A 21,855-nucleotide genomic window follows, 5' to 3' on the forward strand; every position below is an offset into this window, starting at 1 on the left:
CTGGAGGCTACATGATTTGTGATATCTCAACAGGCTACATGAAATATAGAAGTAGATAATAGGAAATAGAAAATAATGGCATTCTCATTTTTTGAGGTAATTTTTATTAGAATATTTTACTAGAATAACATCTAATGGGTTTATTATAGCTTTTTCTAAGGGAATGAATAAATATTTTTCTAATTTCTCAGTTCTAATTTTTGTTGTTGTTAATCCTCACCTGAGGATATTTTTTCCATTGCTTTTCAGAAAGAGTGGAAGGAAGGGAGAGAGGGAGAGGAAGAAAAAGAGAGAGAGAGAGAAACATTGATATGAGAGAGACACATGTACTGGTTACTGCTGTCTGCCTCCTGCACACACCCCAGCCGACCCAGGGTGGGGAGCAAACCCCATAACCCAGGTACCTGCCCTTGAGTGGGAATCTAGCCCATAGCTCTTCGGTGTACAGACTGATGCTCTGACTACTGAGCAACACTGGCCAAGGCCTCAATTTTAATTTTTTAAATGACAAAAATCTATAGCTATAACCTACATAAGCAAAAGCTTTTTGGGATCCTCTATGATTTTTTAAAAAATTTATCTTTGTTGTTGAAATTATTACAGATATCCCCTCTTTTCCCCCCCTTTGATCCCCTTCCCCCCAACCCCCCGCCCTCTATCCCTGGTCTTTACCACATTATTGTCTGTCCATGGGTTATGCATATAAGTTATTTGAGTAATCTCTCCCCACCCACTCTCCCACCCCACCCCCACCTTCCCACTGAGATTCATCAGTCCTTTCCATGCTTCTGTGTCTCTGGGTCTATTTTGTTCCTCAGCCTGTTTTGTTTATTAGAGTCCACATATGAGTGAGACCATATAAAGCTGAACGAAGAATAATCAGAAAACCTGAATAGGTTAATAACAACTGGTGAAATCGAAGCAGTAATAAAAAAACCTCCCAGCAAACAAAAGCTCTGGTCCAGACAACTTCACAGGAGAGCATTCTAATTCTTTAAGTTGTAGGGTGAGATAGTTTACTAGAAATTTTTCTTCCTTTTTGAGGTAGGCCTGTAGTGCTATGAACTTCCCTCTTAGGACTGCTTTTGCTGTGTCCCATAGATTTTGGGTTGTTGTGTGTTCCTTTTCATTTGTTTCCAGGAAGTTTTTGATTTCTTTCTTGATCTTATGAGTAACCCATTCATTGTTTAATAACGTGTTATTTAGCCTCCATGTGTTTGAATGTTTTTGAGTGTTTTTACTGTAGTTGATTTCTAATTTCATGCCCTTGTGATCTGAGATGCTTGATATGATTTCAGTCTTCTTGACCTTGTAGAGACTTGTTTTGTGTCCTAACATGTGGTCTGTCTTTGAGCATGACCCATGTGCACTTGAGAGGAATGTATATTCTGCAGCTTTGGGGTGAAATGTTCTGTGAATATCACTTAAATACATCTGCTCTAGTGTGCCATTTAGAATCACTGTTTCTGTGTTGACCTTTTGTCTGGAAGATCTATCCAGTGAAGTCAGCGGGGTGTTAAAGTCCATGACTATGACTGTATTGCTGTTGATCTCTCCCTTAAAGTCCTTAAGGTTATTATTGATAGGAACGTATTTGTTGCCATTTTAATTCTTTTTTTTTTTTTTTTAAATATATCCCCATTGATTTCAGAGAGAGGAAAGGAGAGGGAGAGAGAGAGATAGAAACATCAATGATGAGAGAGTCATTGATCGGCTGCAGCCCGCAACCCGGGCATGTGCCCTGACCGGGAATCGAACCCTGATCGCCAGGATCCAAGGTAGACACTTAACCACTGAGCCACGCCTGGCCAGGCAATTCTTTAGGCCTGTTTCTCTCTCTGTTCCTTCTTATTACAGCAGTCCCTTTAACATTTCCTGCAATGCTGGTTTGGTGGTAATAAACTCCGTTAGCCTTTTTTGTCTGGGAAGCACTTTATTTCACCATCTATTTTGAATGATAACCTTGCTGGATAGAGTAGTCTCGATTTCAGGTCCTTGTTTTGCATCACCTTGAATAATACTTCATGCCATTCCCTTCTGGCCTGTAGGGTTTCTGATGAGAAGTCAGATGAGCCTTATGGGAGCTCCATTGTAGGTAACAGATTACTTTTCTCTTGCTGCCTTTAGTATTCTCTCTTTGTCTTGAATGTTTGGCATTTTTAATTATGATGTGTCTGGGCATGGGCCTCTTTGGATTCTTCTTGCTTGGGACTCTCTGCGCCTCCTGTATTTGTGTCACTTTTTCCTTCACCAGGTTAGGGAAGTTTTCTGCCATTATTTCTTCAAACAGGTTCTCTAACCCTTGCTTACTTTCAACCTCCTCTGGCACTCCTATGATGAGAATGTTGTTACATTTCATGTGGTCCCACAGCTCCCTTAGACTGTCTTCCTGTTTCTTAATTGTTTTTTCTTTTTGGATCTCTGAATGAGTGATTTTTTTCTACCCTGTCTTCTAATTCACTGATGCGATCCTCATCTTCCTCTAATCTGCTGTTTATTCCTTCCAATGTATTTTTTATTTCTGCTATGTCATATTTTCCTTCATAGTTTCCATATATTTTTTTATGCTGTTGAGCATCCTTATAATCAGTATTCTGAACTCTATATCTGATAGATTGCTTATCCATTTTTTTTTTTAGCTCTTTTTTTGGAGACTTCTCTTGTTCTTTATTTTTGGGCTTGTTTTTTTATCTCCCCATTTTGACTGCCTATTTTGGTTTGTTTCTATGTATTAGAAAGGCCTGCTAAGACTCTCAGTGTTTTTGGAAGGTCTCTGATGCAGGCCAATGTCAGACGCAGTTTGTGACTGGCCTTGTGAACCCTGTTTGGAGTTGTCAACAACTCACGGCTTGAGGTCCCCTCTGTTGGGCTGAGTGCATTTGGACGGGACCAAGATGCACACCAGAGTTTGCTTTTCTAAGGCCTGGGTTCAGAAGCAGATCAAGCAAAGACTCAAAGCTCTCTGAAGTCTGTCTCTGACTGCAGGCTGATTAATCTGATTCCCTTAATGAGCCTCAGGCTGTAGAAACTCCAGGGGATAGGGCAACAGATTTTCCGGCAGAGTGGGGCAACTGCTCCCCCTCAGGCAAAAGCTGCTTGGAAGGTAAATGTCTGCCTCTGCAGCATGGGGGAACTACTGGACACAGGAATCCAGAGGGGTGCCCTCTGGGCTCTTATCTCTAGAGCCCACAACCGTAGATTCTCCTCACACAGCTCCAGTCCATTTTGCCCTCCCTCTGCTGGAGTCCACGGTGAGTGGCTACACATGAAACTGTGCATTGGCTCTTTAAGAGGGTGCCTGCACTTCCAGCCATCTCTCCCTGGCAGACAGAAACCTGGCTGCTTTTCACAGCCAGATGTTATGTGGGCACCTTTCTCAGTTCTGGTGTTGTTGGCTGGGAAGCCCAGCCTGGGGTTTAGGCCCCAGAGTCCTCAGTGGGATCTCCCCACAGCTGAGATATCACTCTGGACCTTCAGCTGCTGCCCCTCTTGCACCTCTGCACTTCCTACCAGTCTCTGTGCAGTCTCTACTTTTCCTCCTTGGTTATGAGGGTGCTCTCCAGCTCATTTTCAGTTGCAGTTGATTATTCAGGATGTTATTTCTGTATTTTAGTTGTAATTCCAGTTTTATCCTGGGAGAGTGTCAGTGTAATTTCCACTCAGTCTGCCACCATCTTTAATCTGGGACCCTCTATAATTTTTAAGCATATAAAGGGATTCTAAAGCCAAAAGTTTAAAAACCTCTGAATTGCAGCATTTCTCCACAATTGTCTCTGGGATTTTTCCTCTCATTAATACTCATTGATAATAGCACTTTCTTGACCTTGCTGGAAGGTCCCAACAAAAGATTTTTAGACCATAACCTGGAGTTAATTTCCATTCTCAAGTAGTACTGAAGTAATTGTTACCTGAAACATCAAAGAATTGCAGTCATATCACGAAAAATATCAAGTAGGTACATATGTAGGCATTGATGACTGTATTTTAACTACCACCTGTATAACAGAGATTGTAAGATGCCATCAGTTTTAAGTTTTCAAAGGTATTAACGAAAAACGTGCATCTTAGAATCAAAGAAATATAGTAGTAGCTAACAAAGCAAGCTCCTGTTCTCCTAATCAAAAATTTCAAAACAAAGGTTCTAGGTACATGAACTTTCAGGACAAAAAAGCCTTCAAGGACATCATAATGTCCATACATAGTGGATAATCAATGAGCATCTAGTGACTGACAGCTGCAGAATTTTGGTAAGCCTAAGTTCTAATATCCAATATAAGTTTTTCTTTTAATCCTGATTTTTTTTATCCTTACTGGAGGATATGTTTATTGATTTTAGAGAGAGAGGAAAGGAGAGACAGAAGCATCAGTGTGATAAAAAAACATCGATTGGTTGCCTCCTATACATGCTTTGATGGGGGATCAAACCCAAAACTTAGGTATGTGCCCTGACCAGGAATCGAACCCACAACCTTTTGGTGCATGCAACGATGCTCCAGTCAACTGAGCCACCTGGCCAGGGCTTTAATCCTTATTTTTAAGGTAAATGTATTTAGTTAAATCTAGAAATTAACGTTTAGAATTTTTAAATCCTCTGGACTGGGAATCAGTAAACCTGGAATATCATCTTGGCTTTGCCAATGATTACCAGTGTGATATGTTAACTAGCCATTTAAATTTTGTAAGTCTTATTTTCCATATATGTGAAATGAAATTATTTCTTAGAGCCCTTTTAGCTCTATTTACAACTCCATATATATTTGTTTACTGGCCATTAGTTTATTGGTCAGAATTTTGCTTAGGGTAAATTTAAAGTTTTTGGCAAAAGTATTGTCTGGCACTAAAAGTTGTAATATAGGTGCTAATGCTTCATAGGTTTTGTTTTTGTTTTGGAAGTGTGTGTGTGTTTTATAAAGCAGTTAAATTTTGGACAATTAAAACTACGTTTTTCTTTTTCTTATTGTATCTCATCAATTTTAAGATATGCATCGTTTTAGAATTCTCTGAAATAAAGATGTTACTTATAATAGTATGCTAGAGTTTAATTAATGTGTTTGTTCTTTCTTAGTAATTCATAAAATACTAGTGAATCTAATAATGGCACTAGATTAGAGGAAATTTGATAATTTAGTGTGACTGCATAGACTTAACAAAGTCATAATGTGCATTTGAGTGGCTCATACTTGTGATTACCATTGTATGTGTTACACATTTCTCTTAAATTTACAACCAGTGAGATAAGTGATTGAATCCTATTTTATGTATGGAAAACTGAGGTTTACAGAGTTGCCTAAGGTCACATAATAAGCATTAATGTTCAGATTGAAAACCAACCTTGTCTTGCTCCAAAGTCTGTGCTCGTAAGCTTTATTGTCACAATATCTCTTTGTTTTTTTACCACGATAGCACTAAGAATAATCATAGTTCATATATAAAGCAGATAGCTTTACTGAAAGGCAATTTAGCAATGTACATTAAGTTCTTTAAAATGTTTATCTCATAGATTCTACCTCCAGGAATTTTTCCTAAGGAGATATTCAGAACTGTACATAAGAATATACTATATAACCCTGTCGAGGTGGCTCAGTTGGTTAGAGTGTCATCCTGTATACCTAAATGTTGCGGGTTTGATTCCCAGTTAGGGCATATACCTAGATTGCATTCAATTCCCAGTTGGGGACTATGGGACACAACTGATTAATGTTTCTCCCCCTTCCTCTCTTTCTAAAATCAATAAACATACCCCAGGTGAGGATTAAAAAAGACAAGAACTTACTACAAGGCCACAGTAATCAAAACAGTGTGGTACTGGCGTAAAAACAGACATGTGGATCAATGGAACAGAATAGAGAGCCCAGTGTGATAAAGATAGTCTGTTCAATAAATGGTGTGGGAAAATTGGACAGATAACATGTAAAAATATGAAACTAGATCACCTTCTTACACCATACACAAGAATAAACTCAAAATGAATTAAAGACTTATATGTTAGACTGATGAATTAAAGACTTATATGTTAGACCATAAAAATCCTAAAAGAAAACAGGCAATAAAATCTCAGATATATCTTGTAGGGATATTTTTTCTAATGTATTGCCCCAGGAAAGGGAAACAAACAAACAAAAAACCCAAATGGGACTATATCAAACTAAAAAGTTTTTGCACAGCAAAGGAAACCATCAACAAAATGAAAAGAGAACCCACCGAATAGGAGAACATATTCACCAATGATACATCTGATAAGGGGTTAATATCCAAAATTAATAAAGAACTTATACAACTGAACACCAAAAAACCAAAATCAATCCAACTGAAAAATGGGTAAAGGACCTGAATAGACACTTCTCCAAAGAGCACATACAAATGGCCAGTAGACATTGGAAAGGATGTTCAACATCACTGATCATCAGAGAAATGCAGATTAAAACCACAATGAACTATCACCTCACACCTGTCAGAAGGCTATCATCAATAAATCAACAAACAAGTGTTGGCAAGGATGTGCCAACCCTCATGCAAAGGGAACCCTCATGCACTGTTCGTAGGAATGTTGATTGGTGCAGCCACTGTGGATAGCAGTATGGAGTTACCTCAAAAAATTAAAAATGGAATTAACTGCCTTACGACCCAGCAATTCCACTTCTGAGAAGGTATCCAAAGAAACACAAAACACCAATTAGAAAGAATATATGCACCCCTATGTTCATTGCAGCGTTATTTACAATAGCCAAGATTTGGAAGCAACCCGAGTGCCCATCAGTAGAGGAGTAGATAAAATAGCTGGGGTACATTTACACAATAGAATACTACTCAGCCATAAAAAAGAAGGAAATCTTACCTTTTGCAGCAGCACGGATAGACCTTGAGAGTATCATGCTGAGTGAAATAAGCCAGTCAGAGAAAAGCAAGTACTATATGATTTCACTTATTTGTGAAATCTAATGAACAAAATAACTAACCAACAAAGTAGAGACAGACTCATGGTTACAGAGAACAGAGTGACAGCTGTCAGAGGGGTGGGGGTTGAGGGCTGGGTGAGAAGGGTGAAGATATTAAGCAAAGAAAAAAAGAAAGACTCATGGACCCAGACAACAGAGTGGTGATTGCCGGGGGGGGGGGGGGGTAGAAAAGGGTAGAAGGGGGGTAAATGGTAATGGAAGGAGACTTGACTTGGGTGGTAAATACACAAATATACAGATGACGTATTGTAGAATTGTATACCTGAAAGCTATATAATTTTACTAACCAATGTCATGCCAATAAATTCAATTAAAAAGGACTTACATATAAAGATGTTCATAAAAGCATTGTTTATGATAGTGAAAAATTATGAACAACCTAAATATGCAGTAATATAAGGTGAGTTAAACAAAATATGATGCATTTATATTAATGGCGTACTAGTTAGACAATTTAAAATCATGTTTTCAAAAAAATATTCAAGGGCATGAGAAAATACAATGGAACACTAAGTGGAGAAAAGCATGATTCTACAGTGATTACCTCTGGGTACCAAGATTGCTAAATATATATATATATATTTTTTTAATTAGTTTCTAAAATTTTTCTTTTTTAATTGATGTATAATTGACATATAATATATTTGCATAAAGGTATACAACATAATGATTCTATATTTGTAAATATTGAAAAATGATCACCACAATAAAAGTTAAAATTTGTCACCATACATAGTTACAAAAAATATTTTTTATTGGGATTAGAATTTTAAGATTTATTCACCATGCTGTATATTACATTCCCCTGACTTATTTATTTTATAACTGGTAGTTTGTACCTTTTTTACTGCATTCACCCATTTTACCCACCTCTCACCCCCAGACTCTTGGAACAACCAATCTATTGCCTTGTTTTGGGGGGACGGGTTAGTAGTTTTTTTCTCTTTGGTTTTAGCTTCCACATGTAAGTGAGATCATATGGTAATTATCTTTTCCTCTCTGACTTCACTTACCATAATGCCCTCAAGACCCATCCGTGTTGTCACAAATAGCAAGATTTCATTCTTTCTAATGGCTGAATAGTAACAGAATGCTAGGTAGACAATTTAAAACCATGTTTTCAAAAAAATAATGACATAAGAAAATGCGATGAACATAAGTATGCATATATAGTTAGTCGGTCCTTCGTATCACCAAGTTCCTCATCCACAGATTCAACCAACTATGGATCAAAAATATTTGGAGAAAAAAAAATTGTGGTATTGCTGGCATGTACTATGTAGTTAGGCCTACAATGGTTACATCTATCCTGAACATTTTTCCCTGTTGTCATTCCCTAAACAATACAGTATGACAACTATTCATTGACATAGCATTTACGTTGTATTAGGTATCATAAGAGATCTAGAGATAATTCAAGTATATGAAATGATATGTACGGTTTATATGCACATACTTTACCATTTTGTATTTGGGACTTGAGCATTCACAAATTTTGGCACCCAAAGGGATCCTGGAACCAGTCTCCCATGGATACTGAGGGACAGCTGTATCTTTTGGAGTTAGTATGTTTGTTTTCTTCAGGTAAATACCTAGAAGTGGAATTGCTGGATCAAATGACATTTCTATTTTTAATTTTTTAAGGATGCTCCTGTTTTTTTATAGTGGCTGCACCAATTTACATTCCCATCAACAGTAGACAGTTCTCCACATGCTCACCAACACTCATTTCTTGTCTTTTTGATAATGGCCATTCTAACAGATGTGAGGTAATATCTCATTGTGGTTTTGGTTTGCATTTTCTTGATAACTAGTGATATAGAGCCTCTTTTCATGTACCTGTGGCCATCTGTATGTCTTCTTTGGAAAAACACCTATTTAGATCTTTTACTCATTTTGTATTTGGATTTTTTTTTTTTTTTTTGCTATTAAGTTGTAATGAGTTCCCTATATATTTTGCATAGTATCACCTTCTCAGATACATGATTTGCAGATAGCCTCTTTAATTCCTTTTCATTTTGTTAATGGTATTTTTTGATGTAGTCCTACTTATTAAATTTTGCTTCTATTGCCTTTGCTTATTGGTGTCAAATTTTAAAAAAAGCATCACCAAAACAAGACCAATATCAAGGTGCTTACCATAAGCCTTTATTTTCTTCTAGGAGTTTTATGGCTTCATATCTTACATTAAAGACTTTAATGCATTTTGAGTTAGCTTTTCTATATTGTGTAAGGTAGTGGTCTAGTTTAATTCTGTATGTGGCTGTCCAGTTTTCCCAAAACTATCTATTGAAGAGACTATCTATCTATATGAATTGGTTAATTTCTGGGTTCCCTGTTTCTTTCCATTGATCTATGTATCTGTTTTTATGCCACTACCATACTGTTCTGATTACTATAGCATTATAATATAGTTTGGAATTAGGGAGAGTGATGCCTCCAATTAGTTTTATTTTTCTTCGTTTTACTTTTACATATTTTGTAAAATTTCTATAATTAATATGAATTGCATTTATAATCAGAAAAAAATGTATTTATGTGCTTTAAAGACCAAAGCAGGTTTTTGCTACATCTATGTAGCTGATAGAAATCCCTAAAGGACTCTAGAATCACAATTTAGATAGAGCTAGTGATATTTTAAAGATGATCTCCCCTCCTTTCAATATGAGGAAATTGAGAGGTTTTAAAAATAATAATAATAGTTAACATTTATCCAGTCCTCAGTACATTATTCTACTTCACTTAATCTTTACAGTGTACTTACTGAGAGTTGGTCTGTTTTTATTCCCATTTTATAAATGAGGAAACTGAGGCTTAGGCAGTTTGAGTAACTTGCCCACAATTAAATGATGGAACTAATATTTGACTCCAAAGTTCTTAAATGTCATGTAATGGAATACAGTATTGTTTTTAAGTGACCTGTTTAGTGTTACATCACGTATCAGGATTAACACCTGATGTTTAGACTGTAAATTCAATGTTCATTTCATTAATTCTGTCTGTTTAAGGGAAAGTGTTGATTTGAAACCAGTGTAAATGCAATAACCAATTTTATTCTATTATGTCTTATCAACATGAACTTAAAATCTGTTTTTATAACTTATACATTTCAAGTATATTAAGTTAATAATTTTGTTTATCCTCTTAAAACCTTGGGTGATGAAAAGGTTCTGGAATTAGATAGTGTTGATGGTTCACAACCTTGTGAATATACTAAAAACCACTGACTTGTATGCTTTAAGAAAAATCATTCCTTGCTTTAAGATTACAGAAAAAAGCTTAAATTGTTATATTAAAATATTAAAGATCACAGAAAGACCCAAAAGTGATATATACAACAAATTTATAATGTAGGTTTGTATTACACCAAATAAAGTAATAGGCTTACTGTTTATCACCTCTTCCTTTACCATGAATGATACCATGAATGACTGAACCAAAACTGTTATTTTGACAGGTTGTATAACCATTGATTAGTTTACAAATGTAGAATACATGTTCTCTCTTTTTTTTTTTTTTCCTTGAGGCTTCTAATTCTGTATCTTTGCTTTTAAGCAACGAATGTTATCTCGACAAGAAGAACTTAAAGAAAGAGCAAGAGTTCTACTGGAGCAAGCAAGAAGAGATGCAGCTGTAAAGGCAGGGAGTAAGCAGAATACCAGTGCGGCCACAGCACTCTGCAGCAGGCAGCTAAGTGATGTGAGGATCATTGGGTTTAAAAACCAAAAGTTGTTCATTGTAATCATGGGGGTGAGGGTACTAATTAATTTACGTTTTTGCTAAATTACTTTTCCACATACTTTGTATATTGTGGATATTTGTTACGTTACTGAACTTACAAAGTCATATTTGGAGGAGCATGTTGTGGTTATTTCTATACAGCAGTGTTAGGTATGAGGAAGGTTAAGATCTGGAGTATAATTTCTGCACATACATGAATAATCTATTTTTTGTTAATTTACATTTTGTAATTTAATTGTACTTTGTTTAAGATTATATTTGTGTCCACAGAGTTAATTTTGTTGAAAATATTAGAATATAATGATACCTATTATTTATTGAATACCTACCAAATATCCCAGGTACTATAATGGATGTTTTACATAGTTTTAATTTTACTTAACCCCATGAAGAAGATTTTCAAGCTACTTGCCAGATAAGAAAACTAAGGCTAATAGTTGAGGTAATCTGAACAAGATTGCAAAGTCAGTAAATGATGAATCCAGGATTTGAACCTCAGCCTCATCAGACTTCAGAATCATGTTCTTTTCTCATATACTGCCATCCCTGTTAAACCACATTTTTATACATATTTTTGTGTAGTGCTTCACAGATAATAATGAACATATAGTAGTAGAAGCCCTTAGATTTAGGGGTCCATAAACCTCTTCATGAATCTGAAAACTATGACAACCCTGCCCTACCAGCAAACTCACAATACATAAAACTGCATGATCTTTTTTTTTAAATTAAGACTTTTTTTAGAAAAATTTTCACAGCAGAATTGAGGGGAAGGTACAGATTTCCCATATATCCCTTATACCCACGTATGTATAGCCTCCCCACGAACAACATCCTCCACCACAACAACACATTGTTTACGACTGATGAACCTATGTTAACACATTATAATCACCCAAAGTCCGTAGTTTACATTATGGTCATGCTTGGTGTACATTTTATGAGTTTGGAAAAATGTATAATGACATGTATCCATCATTATAGCATCATACAGAATATTTTCATTACTCAGAAAATCCTGTGTTCCACATTTTCAGCCCTCTCCCAATCCCCAACTCCTGGCAAACTGATAATTTTACTATTTCCAGGATTTTGCCTTTTGCAGAATGTTTTAGTTTGTAACCACATGGTATGTAGCCTTTTCTTGGCTTCTTTCATTTGTGTATTGAGTATTTGAGGTTCCTCCATGTCTTTTCATGACTTGATAGCTCATTTCTTTTTAGCGCTGAATAATATATTTCATTGTCTGGATGTACCATGGTTTATCCATTCACCTACTGAAGAACATCTTGATTGCTTCCAAGTTTTGGCAATTATGAATAAAGGTGTTATAATCATTCACATGCAGGTTTTGTGCCGACATAAGTTTTCAACAACTTGGGGTACACACCAAGTAGCACAATTGCTGGATTGTATGGTAAGAGTATGTTTACTTTTGTAAGAAATTGCCAAACTGTCTTCCAAAGTGACCATACCATTTTACATTCCCACCAGCAATGAATGAGACTTCTGCTCCACATCCTTGTCAGCATTTGGTGTTGTCAGTGTTCCAAATTTTGGCCATTCTAATAGATGTATAGTTGTATCTCACTGTTTTTATTTCCCTGCTGACATGTGATGTGGAGCATCTTTTGATATGCTTATTGGCCATCTGTACATCATCTTTGGAAGAGGTGTCTCTTAAGGTCATTGGCCCATTTTAAAATCAGGTTGTTTATTTTCTTACTGTTGAGTTCTAACAGTTCATTGTATATTTTGGATAACAGTTGCTGTTGTTTTTTATCAGATGTGTCTTTTGCATATATTTTCTCCCTGTCTGCGGCTTGTCTTCTTATTCTTTCCACATTGTCTTTTGCAGAGAAGAAGTGTTTTTAATTTTAATGAAATCCAGCTTTTATCTTTCATGGATCATGCCTTTGGTGTTATACCTAAAAAGAAATCACCATACCCAAAATTACTTAGGTTTTCTCCTGTATTATCTTCCAGGAGTTTTATAGGTTTGTGTTTTACATTTAGGTCCACAATCCATTTTGATATAGTTTTGTGATGGGTGTAAGATCTGTGTCTAGATTTACATTTTTGCATGTGGATGTCTAGTTGTTTCAGCACCAGTTGTTGAAAACTGTCTTTGCTCTATTGTGTTGCTTTTGCTCCTTTGTCAAAAGTCAGTTGACTATATTTGTGGGGTTTGTATCTGCGCTTTCTATTCTGTTCCACTGATCTATTTGTCTTTTCTCTTGCCAACGCCAAACTGTCTTGATTACTGTAGCTTTATAGTAAGTTTTGAAGTCAGGTAGTGTCAGTCCTCCAACATTGTTCTTCTCATTCAGTATTGTCTTTACTCTTCTTGGTCTTTTGCCTCTCCATATAAACTTTAGAATCAATTTGCCAATAGCCACAAAATAACTTGGGGTTTTCATTGAGATTGCATCGAATATATAGATCAAGTTGGAAAGAATGAACATCTTTACAATATTGAGTCTTTCTACCCATCATATGGAATCTATCTCCATTAGTTTAGTTCTAGTTTGATTTCATTACCAGAGTTTTATAGTATTACTCATATAGATCTTGTACATAATTTGTTAGGTTTATACCTAAGCATTTAATTTTGGGGGCTGCTAATGTAAATGATACTGTGTTTTTAATTTCAAATTCCACTTGTTCATTGCTGGCATGTGGGAAGGCAATTGTCTTGTATAATAACCTTGTGTCCTACAACCTTGCTATAATTGCTTATTAGTCCCAAGAGAGTTTATCTTATTATTCTTTTTTATTTCTGCATAGACGATCATGTCATCTATGAGCAAATATAGTTTTTTTCTTTCCGTACATACTTTTTAAAATACTTTTCAGATACCAGCTTAATAACCTCTGCCCTTGAGCATTGTTTTTCAGACTTCAAGACTTTATTGCACAATAACATGATATAAAATCAGTTTAGTGAGCCACATAATTATTTTATTTTTAATATAAAGGAATAGAATAGAAAATATCAGAATTCATCACACATAGTAAGTATAGTATTTTTGTGTGAAATGTTTTAGTTTTGTGCATATGTGTGCTTAGTATGTCTTGATATAAAATATATTTTTAACTGTGGGTTATGATAAAAATGTTTGAGAAACACTCATCTAGAGAGCAATTTTTAAGGAAAAAATTTTGTAGCCTTTATGCCAACTTTTTCAGTGCTGCCTGTTCCATCTGTTACATCAACAATTTGTTAATTTAGACATTTGCCAGATATTAATTGAGTGTCTGAACTGAGTGTATTCAGAGTGACAGAAAAGACTTCCCTCATGGAGTTTATATTCTGGTAAGAGACAGATAGTAAGTAAATAACTACAGAGTTTGAAAACTGCATGATCTACTAAAGGATAATTTGAGTAGGTGAGGTTTGAGTGGTTTGAGAAGGGGACTTTTAAACTAAGATTTGATGGGTGAGAAGGATCATCCAACCAAGTGAAGAGCCACAGAAAGAATATTCTTTCTAAAAAGAAAGTTACTTTGTTTGTTGATACTATATTTATTTGTGATAAACTTTGTTTCATAATATTTTAGGCTCTAAAAATATGGAAAACTTATAGCTTTATGTCTTTCAACTGTTGATTTAAAATTCAGAATACCTGAGATTGAAATGATCTGTCCGCCGAGTAGATTTTTAAAAATTACTTTGCCTATGTGCAAAATTTACATGTACTAATAATTATCATCTAATGTTTATTGAGCACTGACTATGTGTCAGCCAGGGTTTGTTCAAATGCTCTCACATGGGTTTTCTCATTCAATCTTTACAACAATTATGTAAGTTAAGCATTATTTTCCCTGTTTTACAGTTGCGAAAACTGACACACAAATTAATGAATTGCACATAGTCACACAGCTAATAAGAGACCCAAGAATTAAACCTGTACACTTGACTTCAGAGATTATATTTTAAAAGCGTTGTGGTATATTTCAGGCATACTTGTAAAGTAGGACTAGATACTGTTTTATCATTATAGAGATAAAGAAAATGAGTTAGTAAAGGGTGTTTAAGTTTACCTGAGGTTGCAGACAGTGGCAAATTAGGTTTAGAATTCAAGTATCCTGACTTTTAAAGGTACTTATTCTTTGATTCAGTTTATTTACTACTTCAAACTTTCAAAAATATTTTATCGGTCATCTATTCTGTTTAAGACACTAATAATTTTACTTAGAGTTTTTATTTACCAAGTAAAACTTAGACTTTTAGCTAAATTATATTATTGCAAATTCAACACCAGAAGTTCATTGCTAAAACATCTCTTATTCTATATCTGTGACAATATATATCTTGGATTTTAAGAAACATGATGCTGGTGATGCTTTATTGAGTTAAATATTCTTACACTGCTCGTAACATGTAACTTGCTACATCTTTCTGGAAAACATCTAGATTTAATCAAGAAATGCTCATTTTCTTTTTAAGATCAGTATGCAGACTTTCATCATAATGTTATTTGTAATAGCAAAAATTACAAAATAGCAGTTACTCAAAATATAGGAATAATGAAATAAATTATAACAAATATATATACTTGTTATATAGCCATTAAAATGATCTATGCAGTGTTTTGAAAGAATATTGAAAGGACATAGGAAAATGCTTACAATGTTATTTTGTACAGAGCAAAAGATATAAAACAGTATCTGGCATATGAACTCCATTTTGAAATAATAGAGACTGTGTTTTCATATATGCACTGAAAAGGACAGGAAGGAAAAAAATCATAAAAATATTAACAATATTTATTCCAAAGAGATAGTGTTACAAATGGCTTATTTTTTTAAACAAATGTGTTTATTTCTGATGCACTATGTCTGGGCTGTTTTTTAGCTAGGACTTCTACTGGACTGTCAGCTGGAACACCTACATGTGGCCTTTCCATATGGTCTTTCCACTTGGGCTAGTCTGGGCTTCCTCATAGCATGGTGGCTGGGTTTAGACTAAAGAGCAAGTGTCCCAAGAGAGTAAGGTGAATGTGCATAGTTTTGTTATGATCTAGCTTTAAATGTCATGTAGCATCACTTTTGTCCTACTGTTGGCCCAAGCAGATACAAAGCTCCACCTGGGCTTGAGGAGCAGAAACATGAACTGCACCACTCAGTGAGAGGAGCATCAAAATCATATTGTAAGAAGAGCAGGTGGCATGGGAGATATTGCTGCAGCCTCTTCTCAGTTACAGTTTAAGCTCAATTTAAAAGTTCTTTCTTGCACGTTCTACTGTTGCTTATTGTTTAGTTAGGTCAAAAACTACATAGATGTTCATTGCTGGTATATGGTAATGTAGTTGTCTTGTATAATAAAACAGTTGCATCATTTTCATGAAATAATACATTCTGGGACTGTTGTTCTAGTTTTGACATGTGATACTCTGTGGCTTATAGCTAATATTGAAATGATTTAAGGAATAATTTAAGGAGAATTTAAAATGTCAGATAAGTCTAGTTTCGCAAATACAGAAGAAATTAGACCTTACCATTGCTTTTCAGATTTTTAGTTTAGTATGTAACTTGATATTAGGTTGATGTCTTTTTCAAGAACATAGTAGTTTTCTTAATTTGATCATTTTCTTTATCATTTCTAGGCAGCTCTCTCATACATATAGGTTGGAATTATTTAGCTTTACTGTCCATATTTTAGAAAAATAGTATGGCCAACTTGGCTGACAAAAGAAAAAGGGGATCTCTGAACAATTGAATGTGAGTTACATGATACTAAAACTAGAAATTACTTAATCTCTTTAAATCTGTTTTTCCATTTGTAAAATGGAGGCAAAAATTTTTTTCTTCCTGTGTGACATTCAAATTAGTAGGTGTCCACAGCGAAGAAGGTAAGGGAACCATGACTAATGCCATCCCCACTTCAGTGTCAGCATCCCTTTCACTCTGGAGAGATCAAAAGACTTCTGGTAAATAAAAAGCAGGTCTAACTAAAAAAACTAAAAAAAACCTGATTGCTACTATTTTCATTTGTTTATGTTCTTTAATCTGTGCCTTATTTTATCATGCTTTTATTTGTAAATTGCCTTGCCCTTCATAAGGTGTGCTGTGGTACTCAGAGTTGAGTTCCTGATGGAGAGAGATATACCTGCTGCCACCCACTGCTTTTTGTGTTCTTAGTGTAGCTGAGAATTCCAATGAGCTTAAAAAAAAAAGTTGGTACCCAGGAGTCACCTCAAGCTTTGAATAAATGAGACACTGACCTTATATCTTCAAGAGTTTACTGAAGAGCTTACTATTATTTACTTTTAAAAGACCACTGATTTAGGACCTGATAAATACCAGTAAGAATGAGTAAAGCTATTTTACTCATTGATACCCATATAGTACATGTGACAGTATCCTTGTACTCTAAGTATAGGTTACTTTTTTTGAGACTTTTGTATCTGGTTCTGGACTGAGAAAGAGTGAGAACTTCCAGAGAATTTGGAGAAGTGTTAAAGAATTGGAAGGGAAAAAAAATCTACTTATAAGGAAAGATGGGCTTATACAATATAAAGAAAACTGGAAAATAGTTTAAATAGTAATTGGAGTATCTGAAAGCGCAAACTCTTTTTTGCCAGCTCCTGCCAAGAGAATAAACTTTCCAACTATTCAACAATGCCTCATATAAGGTTATTGCAAATCCTATCCCCCCTTCTAACTTCATCTCTCATCCCTCTTTTTTTTCGTTCTATGGCCCCACCCTACTGAGTTACTTACAGAGAGAGTGCGGTCTACTCTTTGTTCCCATGCCAGTATTTGCAGTTCCTCCCTGAAATGCCCTTCTCTTGTTAGTTTCCACTGGAACATCACTTCCTTTCTGAGCACTGTGTCATGGCTCCTAGCAGTAAAGTTAATTCTCCTTCCTGTATCTTTTTCTAATATGTTGTACATATCTCTACTGTCACATTTATCCCATATAGTAATCTAATTACACACCTCTTTCTCCCAGTCAACTACAAGCTGAATACTAAGAAGAATCCTCAGCACCAAGTATTAAGTAAATATTTGTTCAATGAATAAGTGGAGGGAACAGTGACAGGCCATTTTTCATATCTTCTGAGTGTCAACTTAAAAAAATGAGCTTAAACATGAAAATTTTGAGTTGCTATAAGGAGTTCCCTGGTGGTAAAGGTTTGTAAACAAGAAGAAATTGTCTCTCTGAGGGTCTTTATGATTTTTTTTTTAATCCTCACCTAAGGACATGCTTAGAGAGAGGAAGGGTTGGGTGGCGTGGGGAGGGGTGGGGAAGAAACATCAGTGTGTGAGAGAAACATTGATTGGTTTTGCCTTCTGTACATGCCCCAACCAGGGATCGAACCCACAACCCAGATATGTGCCCTGACCAGGAATTGAACCAGCAACCTTTCAGTACATAGGACATTGCCAGCTGAGCCACTCTGGCCAGGCTCTGAAGGTCTTTAAAACAGAGTTAATTATCACTAGGTTGAGGAAGTTATTGTCCATCTCCTTTCTTGAGTCAGTTATAGATATGGCATTTGGCACTTTGGGATTTAAGGCTCCCTGTGTCATCCTAGTCTTCCTATTCTTGAATCCTACATTATGATACCTTTCTTTGTTGTTAGAATATGTGCACACCAAATCCTTAGACACACCTGCTTTTCCAGTATTCTGGGACCTCAGCTCCCAACTCTGCCTTGAATCATACCACTCTACCAAACATTCCCTCATATAAATTAGAATAGCTTTAGGCTGGAAGGCTGAGAAAACAGTTTCTAAGGCCCTGAAAACAACTCTTGGTAATTTTACTTGGTGGATACTTATGTACAGACTCTACTTAAATTATTTTCAGGAAAGTTTTGAACTGTAATTTCTCTTAAAAGGCAATTTACAAATACAGATACTATAAACCTTTTTAATTTCTTAATTTTTGTCAAGACTGTCATTGCATGTTTTAATGAGAACTTGCTATAAGTATTATACTGCATTTAGATCTTTTTTAGGGAAAGTAGTTTACATGATTCATTTGTATCTCTATGCTTTTAGGTATTCATTTAACCTGTTTCACGTGTTTCCTGAAATTATTTTTTTGTAGGGGACATTTCATTGCTCTGAATTTATATTTCTTTGTTTCTTATTTCTATTGTTCTGTGATTTTCATGTTATATTTTACTAATATAAATTTTACTAATGTTATATTTTACTAATGTAAATTTTAGATTATTCATTGTTTTCTATATGTACTTAAAATAATTTTTTTCAAAGTACTACTCAGGAGTTTGGCAGGTTCAACAGTGTAGCCATTATATAATCCAAAGGAGCCTCCTTGATTATATAATATACAGAAACTCTGAGAAAAATGTAATAGCTTTTTTTTATTTTTTCAAGGAAGTATTTTCTTTTTACTGTTTTTCTTCATCACTCAATTCCCCTAAACACTTTTTTCCCAAGAAATGCACAAGTAGAATTTAACAGGCTAGCCTATTTCAGACTCTTTTGCTTATTATACTTTGCTTTAGAATATAATTGCTTTTTAAAATACATGTAATAAATCCACCATTACATTTAATAATGCTTGTATAATTACATAGATAACTGAAAGAAATATTTGTATTTGAAATGCAAAGTTTAGGATCAATACACTCTAAGAATAAGGGATGACAAATCCAAATAAGCCCTTGGATTTGTTAGTATATTTGTGAAGCACTTTGAACCTATCAGAATAATGGCATTTAAGTTTAATTATTATTTTGAAGTTTTTAAGAAAGAATAAAATCTATTTTATAAATAAAAAGTCTAAAAAGAAAATTGGGATGATTTTTTCAATCTGATTAGTCTCATCGTTTAACAGTCAGTGAATTTATAAGTGTTTGTGTTTAGTTTTTTCAGCTGTAAATTATGTAGCATAACAATATTTGCAGATAGTTTTTAGACACCTGGAAGCTTTTTTAAAGAGAAAGATTAGAAATTAATTACAACATTGTTATATAAAACGAAGTTTTTTTGCCTAATATTTAATCTACAAGCATAGTGATTGACCAGTTACAATCAACTGGCATAGGAGCCCATTCTTACTTAGCAGGATCACACTGAAAGTTAGCAGCAAGTCAGTATGTCTTCAGAGACTTTTAGGAATCTTTGAATCCTCTGAAGAAAACTGTCTATATAGGAATTTCATTTTGGTCAGACCTTAAGTTAACTGGAAAGACCAGTAATCAAAAAAGATACAGTGACTTTTTTCACTGGTCTTTGGTAATGAATCCCAATGGCTTATTTGGTAAGAACCAAGAAAATGCAAGCTGCTCTTTTTTGCAAATTAAATCTTTAAGAGGTATTTTAGAGGTTGCTAGAAAGGAGTGGGACATCAACCTTGTACTTTTGATGTTAATTGGAAAATATTGATTTAAATGGGACTACTCTGTCATGCTGATAATTGTAGCAGGTTTAGATAAAATCACTAGGTCTTTTCCAGATAATAAAAGAAGCAGTTACTATCCAATTGGTAAAAAACACTAAACATCATTTTGGTAACCCGATAGATAGAAACTTTTCCCATAATTTTCATAAATATATGTGTTCTACATATGTATCATCATAAAAATGTATATGATGTAAGATTATATTTATATGTTTATGAATAATTGCTGTGTTATATTTAAATGACTAGCATTTAGGAATCAAGCTTTAAAATCGAGGTCAAGCTAAATTTTTATTTTTCCTAATTATACATATTTTCAATTCTATTACTAGAAAAAAGAAGGTTACAGCATCAATTATTATAAAAAGAAATCTAAAATCTTTAATAGCATGTAGAGTGAGATTTTTGCCTTATTTAGGGATTTTTATTCTCTATATGAGCTGGAATATGTATATACAGGGCACTGACATATTCCTTATTTCTTACTCCAGTACAATTGATAGAAGATGTACCATAATCCGTTTCAGACTAGTAAGACACTTTAAATGTATAGCTAATCTTTTTTATAGTTGCATTTTATAGGAGAAGAATGCCAGTGTATTTCTGTGCTCGGCATAAATGCCTCTGTACAGGCAGTGGTTTTATTCATTATGATTTAAATAGTAGTTTATCTATGATGTCTAAATTTAAGTTGATTTGAAGTCTGCTATCCTAACAATGGCTACTAGACTTCTTAGAAAAGATATTGTTAGCTTGCTAACATATCTTCAAAGTCACACAAAATACCAGCATTGTTAGGGGGGAAAAACTCAAGCATCTTTTCTATTATGTGGCCACAAACCCCTAGCCTCAAAAGTCTTATTTATTTGAGATTGCCATGAATGCATGAAGCTAGGGCTAGGTGTCTTAGCATCAGGAACACTTCTTTTATGTGACTATTCATGGCCATAGACATTTTCCATATGGCTGTTCAGTGCAGTGTTGAACATCCCAGGATAATATCACCATTACTAAGAGCTGTATTTTATATGCCTATTCTGTTATTGCTCAGCATGCACAAGGGTAGAGTTTAAATCTTTATTCATTTCAGTTTTTAATGTTGCTTTTGTTCTCCTTATCGTGTTCGGGCTTTCCCAAGGATATATGCCTTGAACAAAAAGTCACATGTGCATTACTAATTGTGTGCTATTGTATTTACAGTTCCTAGTGGTGGCACTGTGAAGCTACTAATTCCTTTGCTTCACTTGATGGAAAATAATCTGAGTGTCTTTGATAGCAGCGAAACAGTATTAATTGTTTTGTACATTTCTTGGTCACTCTTCTTAGGTGGTCTTCATAATCTATTAGAACTTTCAACCAGATTTTTGTAATGTCATGCCTCCAGCAGTGATTAAATTGGTAATTAATGAACAGTCTTTGGCAATGTAAACCACATCCCGTTAATTTTCCCTTTTGAGTTTTTAGAAGTTGTCTTCTGTGTCAGAAATCATTGCGCCACCTTGCTATGGCCCCTTGGCATGAAACCACAACGACTTGATTTTTGCAGCCATTAGTAGATCAGAGCAGTAATTTCACAGTATTTTGGTCAAGGTAATTATAATACCAAGAACTGAGTAGATTTGAAAATTCACGAAAGAAGTCCAGAAATACCAGGTGAGCTTCCTTGTGTTCACTGGAACGTTATGATTAGTTTAATTGGTCTTTGTTTGATTTTAGCCGCAGAAACTATTTGTGCCACAGTAGTGCAGTGACTTTATACTTGAGTGTTTCTGA

General features: G+C 34.8%; 1 protein-coding gene across 1 annotated transcript in view; it reads left to right on the forward strand.

The window, feature by feature from the left end:
- EHBP1 (EH domain binding protein 1) overlaps window positions 1-21,855 on the forward strand; it is a 272,093-nt gene that overhangs the window by 177,585 nt on the left and 72,653 nt on the right. Inside the window, exon 15 of the mRNA XM_087823592.1 lies at window positions 10,512-10,655. Coding sequence (XP_087679718.1) covers window positions 10,512-10,655 — 144 coding nt within the window. The remainder of the gene's footprint in view (window positions 1-10,511; window positions 10,656-21,855) is intronic.

The sequence above is a fragment of the Miniopterus natalensis genome, chromosome 13, assembly GCF_054644295.1.
Source record: "Miniopterus natalensis isolate mMinNat1 chromosome 13, mMinNat1.hap1, whole genome shotgun sequence".
Taxonomy (NCBI): domain Eukaryota; kingdom Metazoa; phylum Chordata; class Mammalia; order Chiroptera; family Miniopteridae; genus Miniopterus; species Miniopterus natalensis.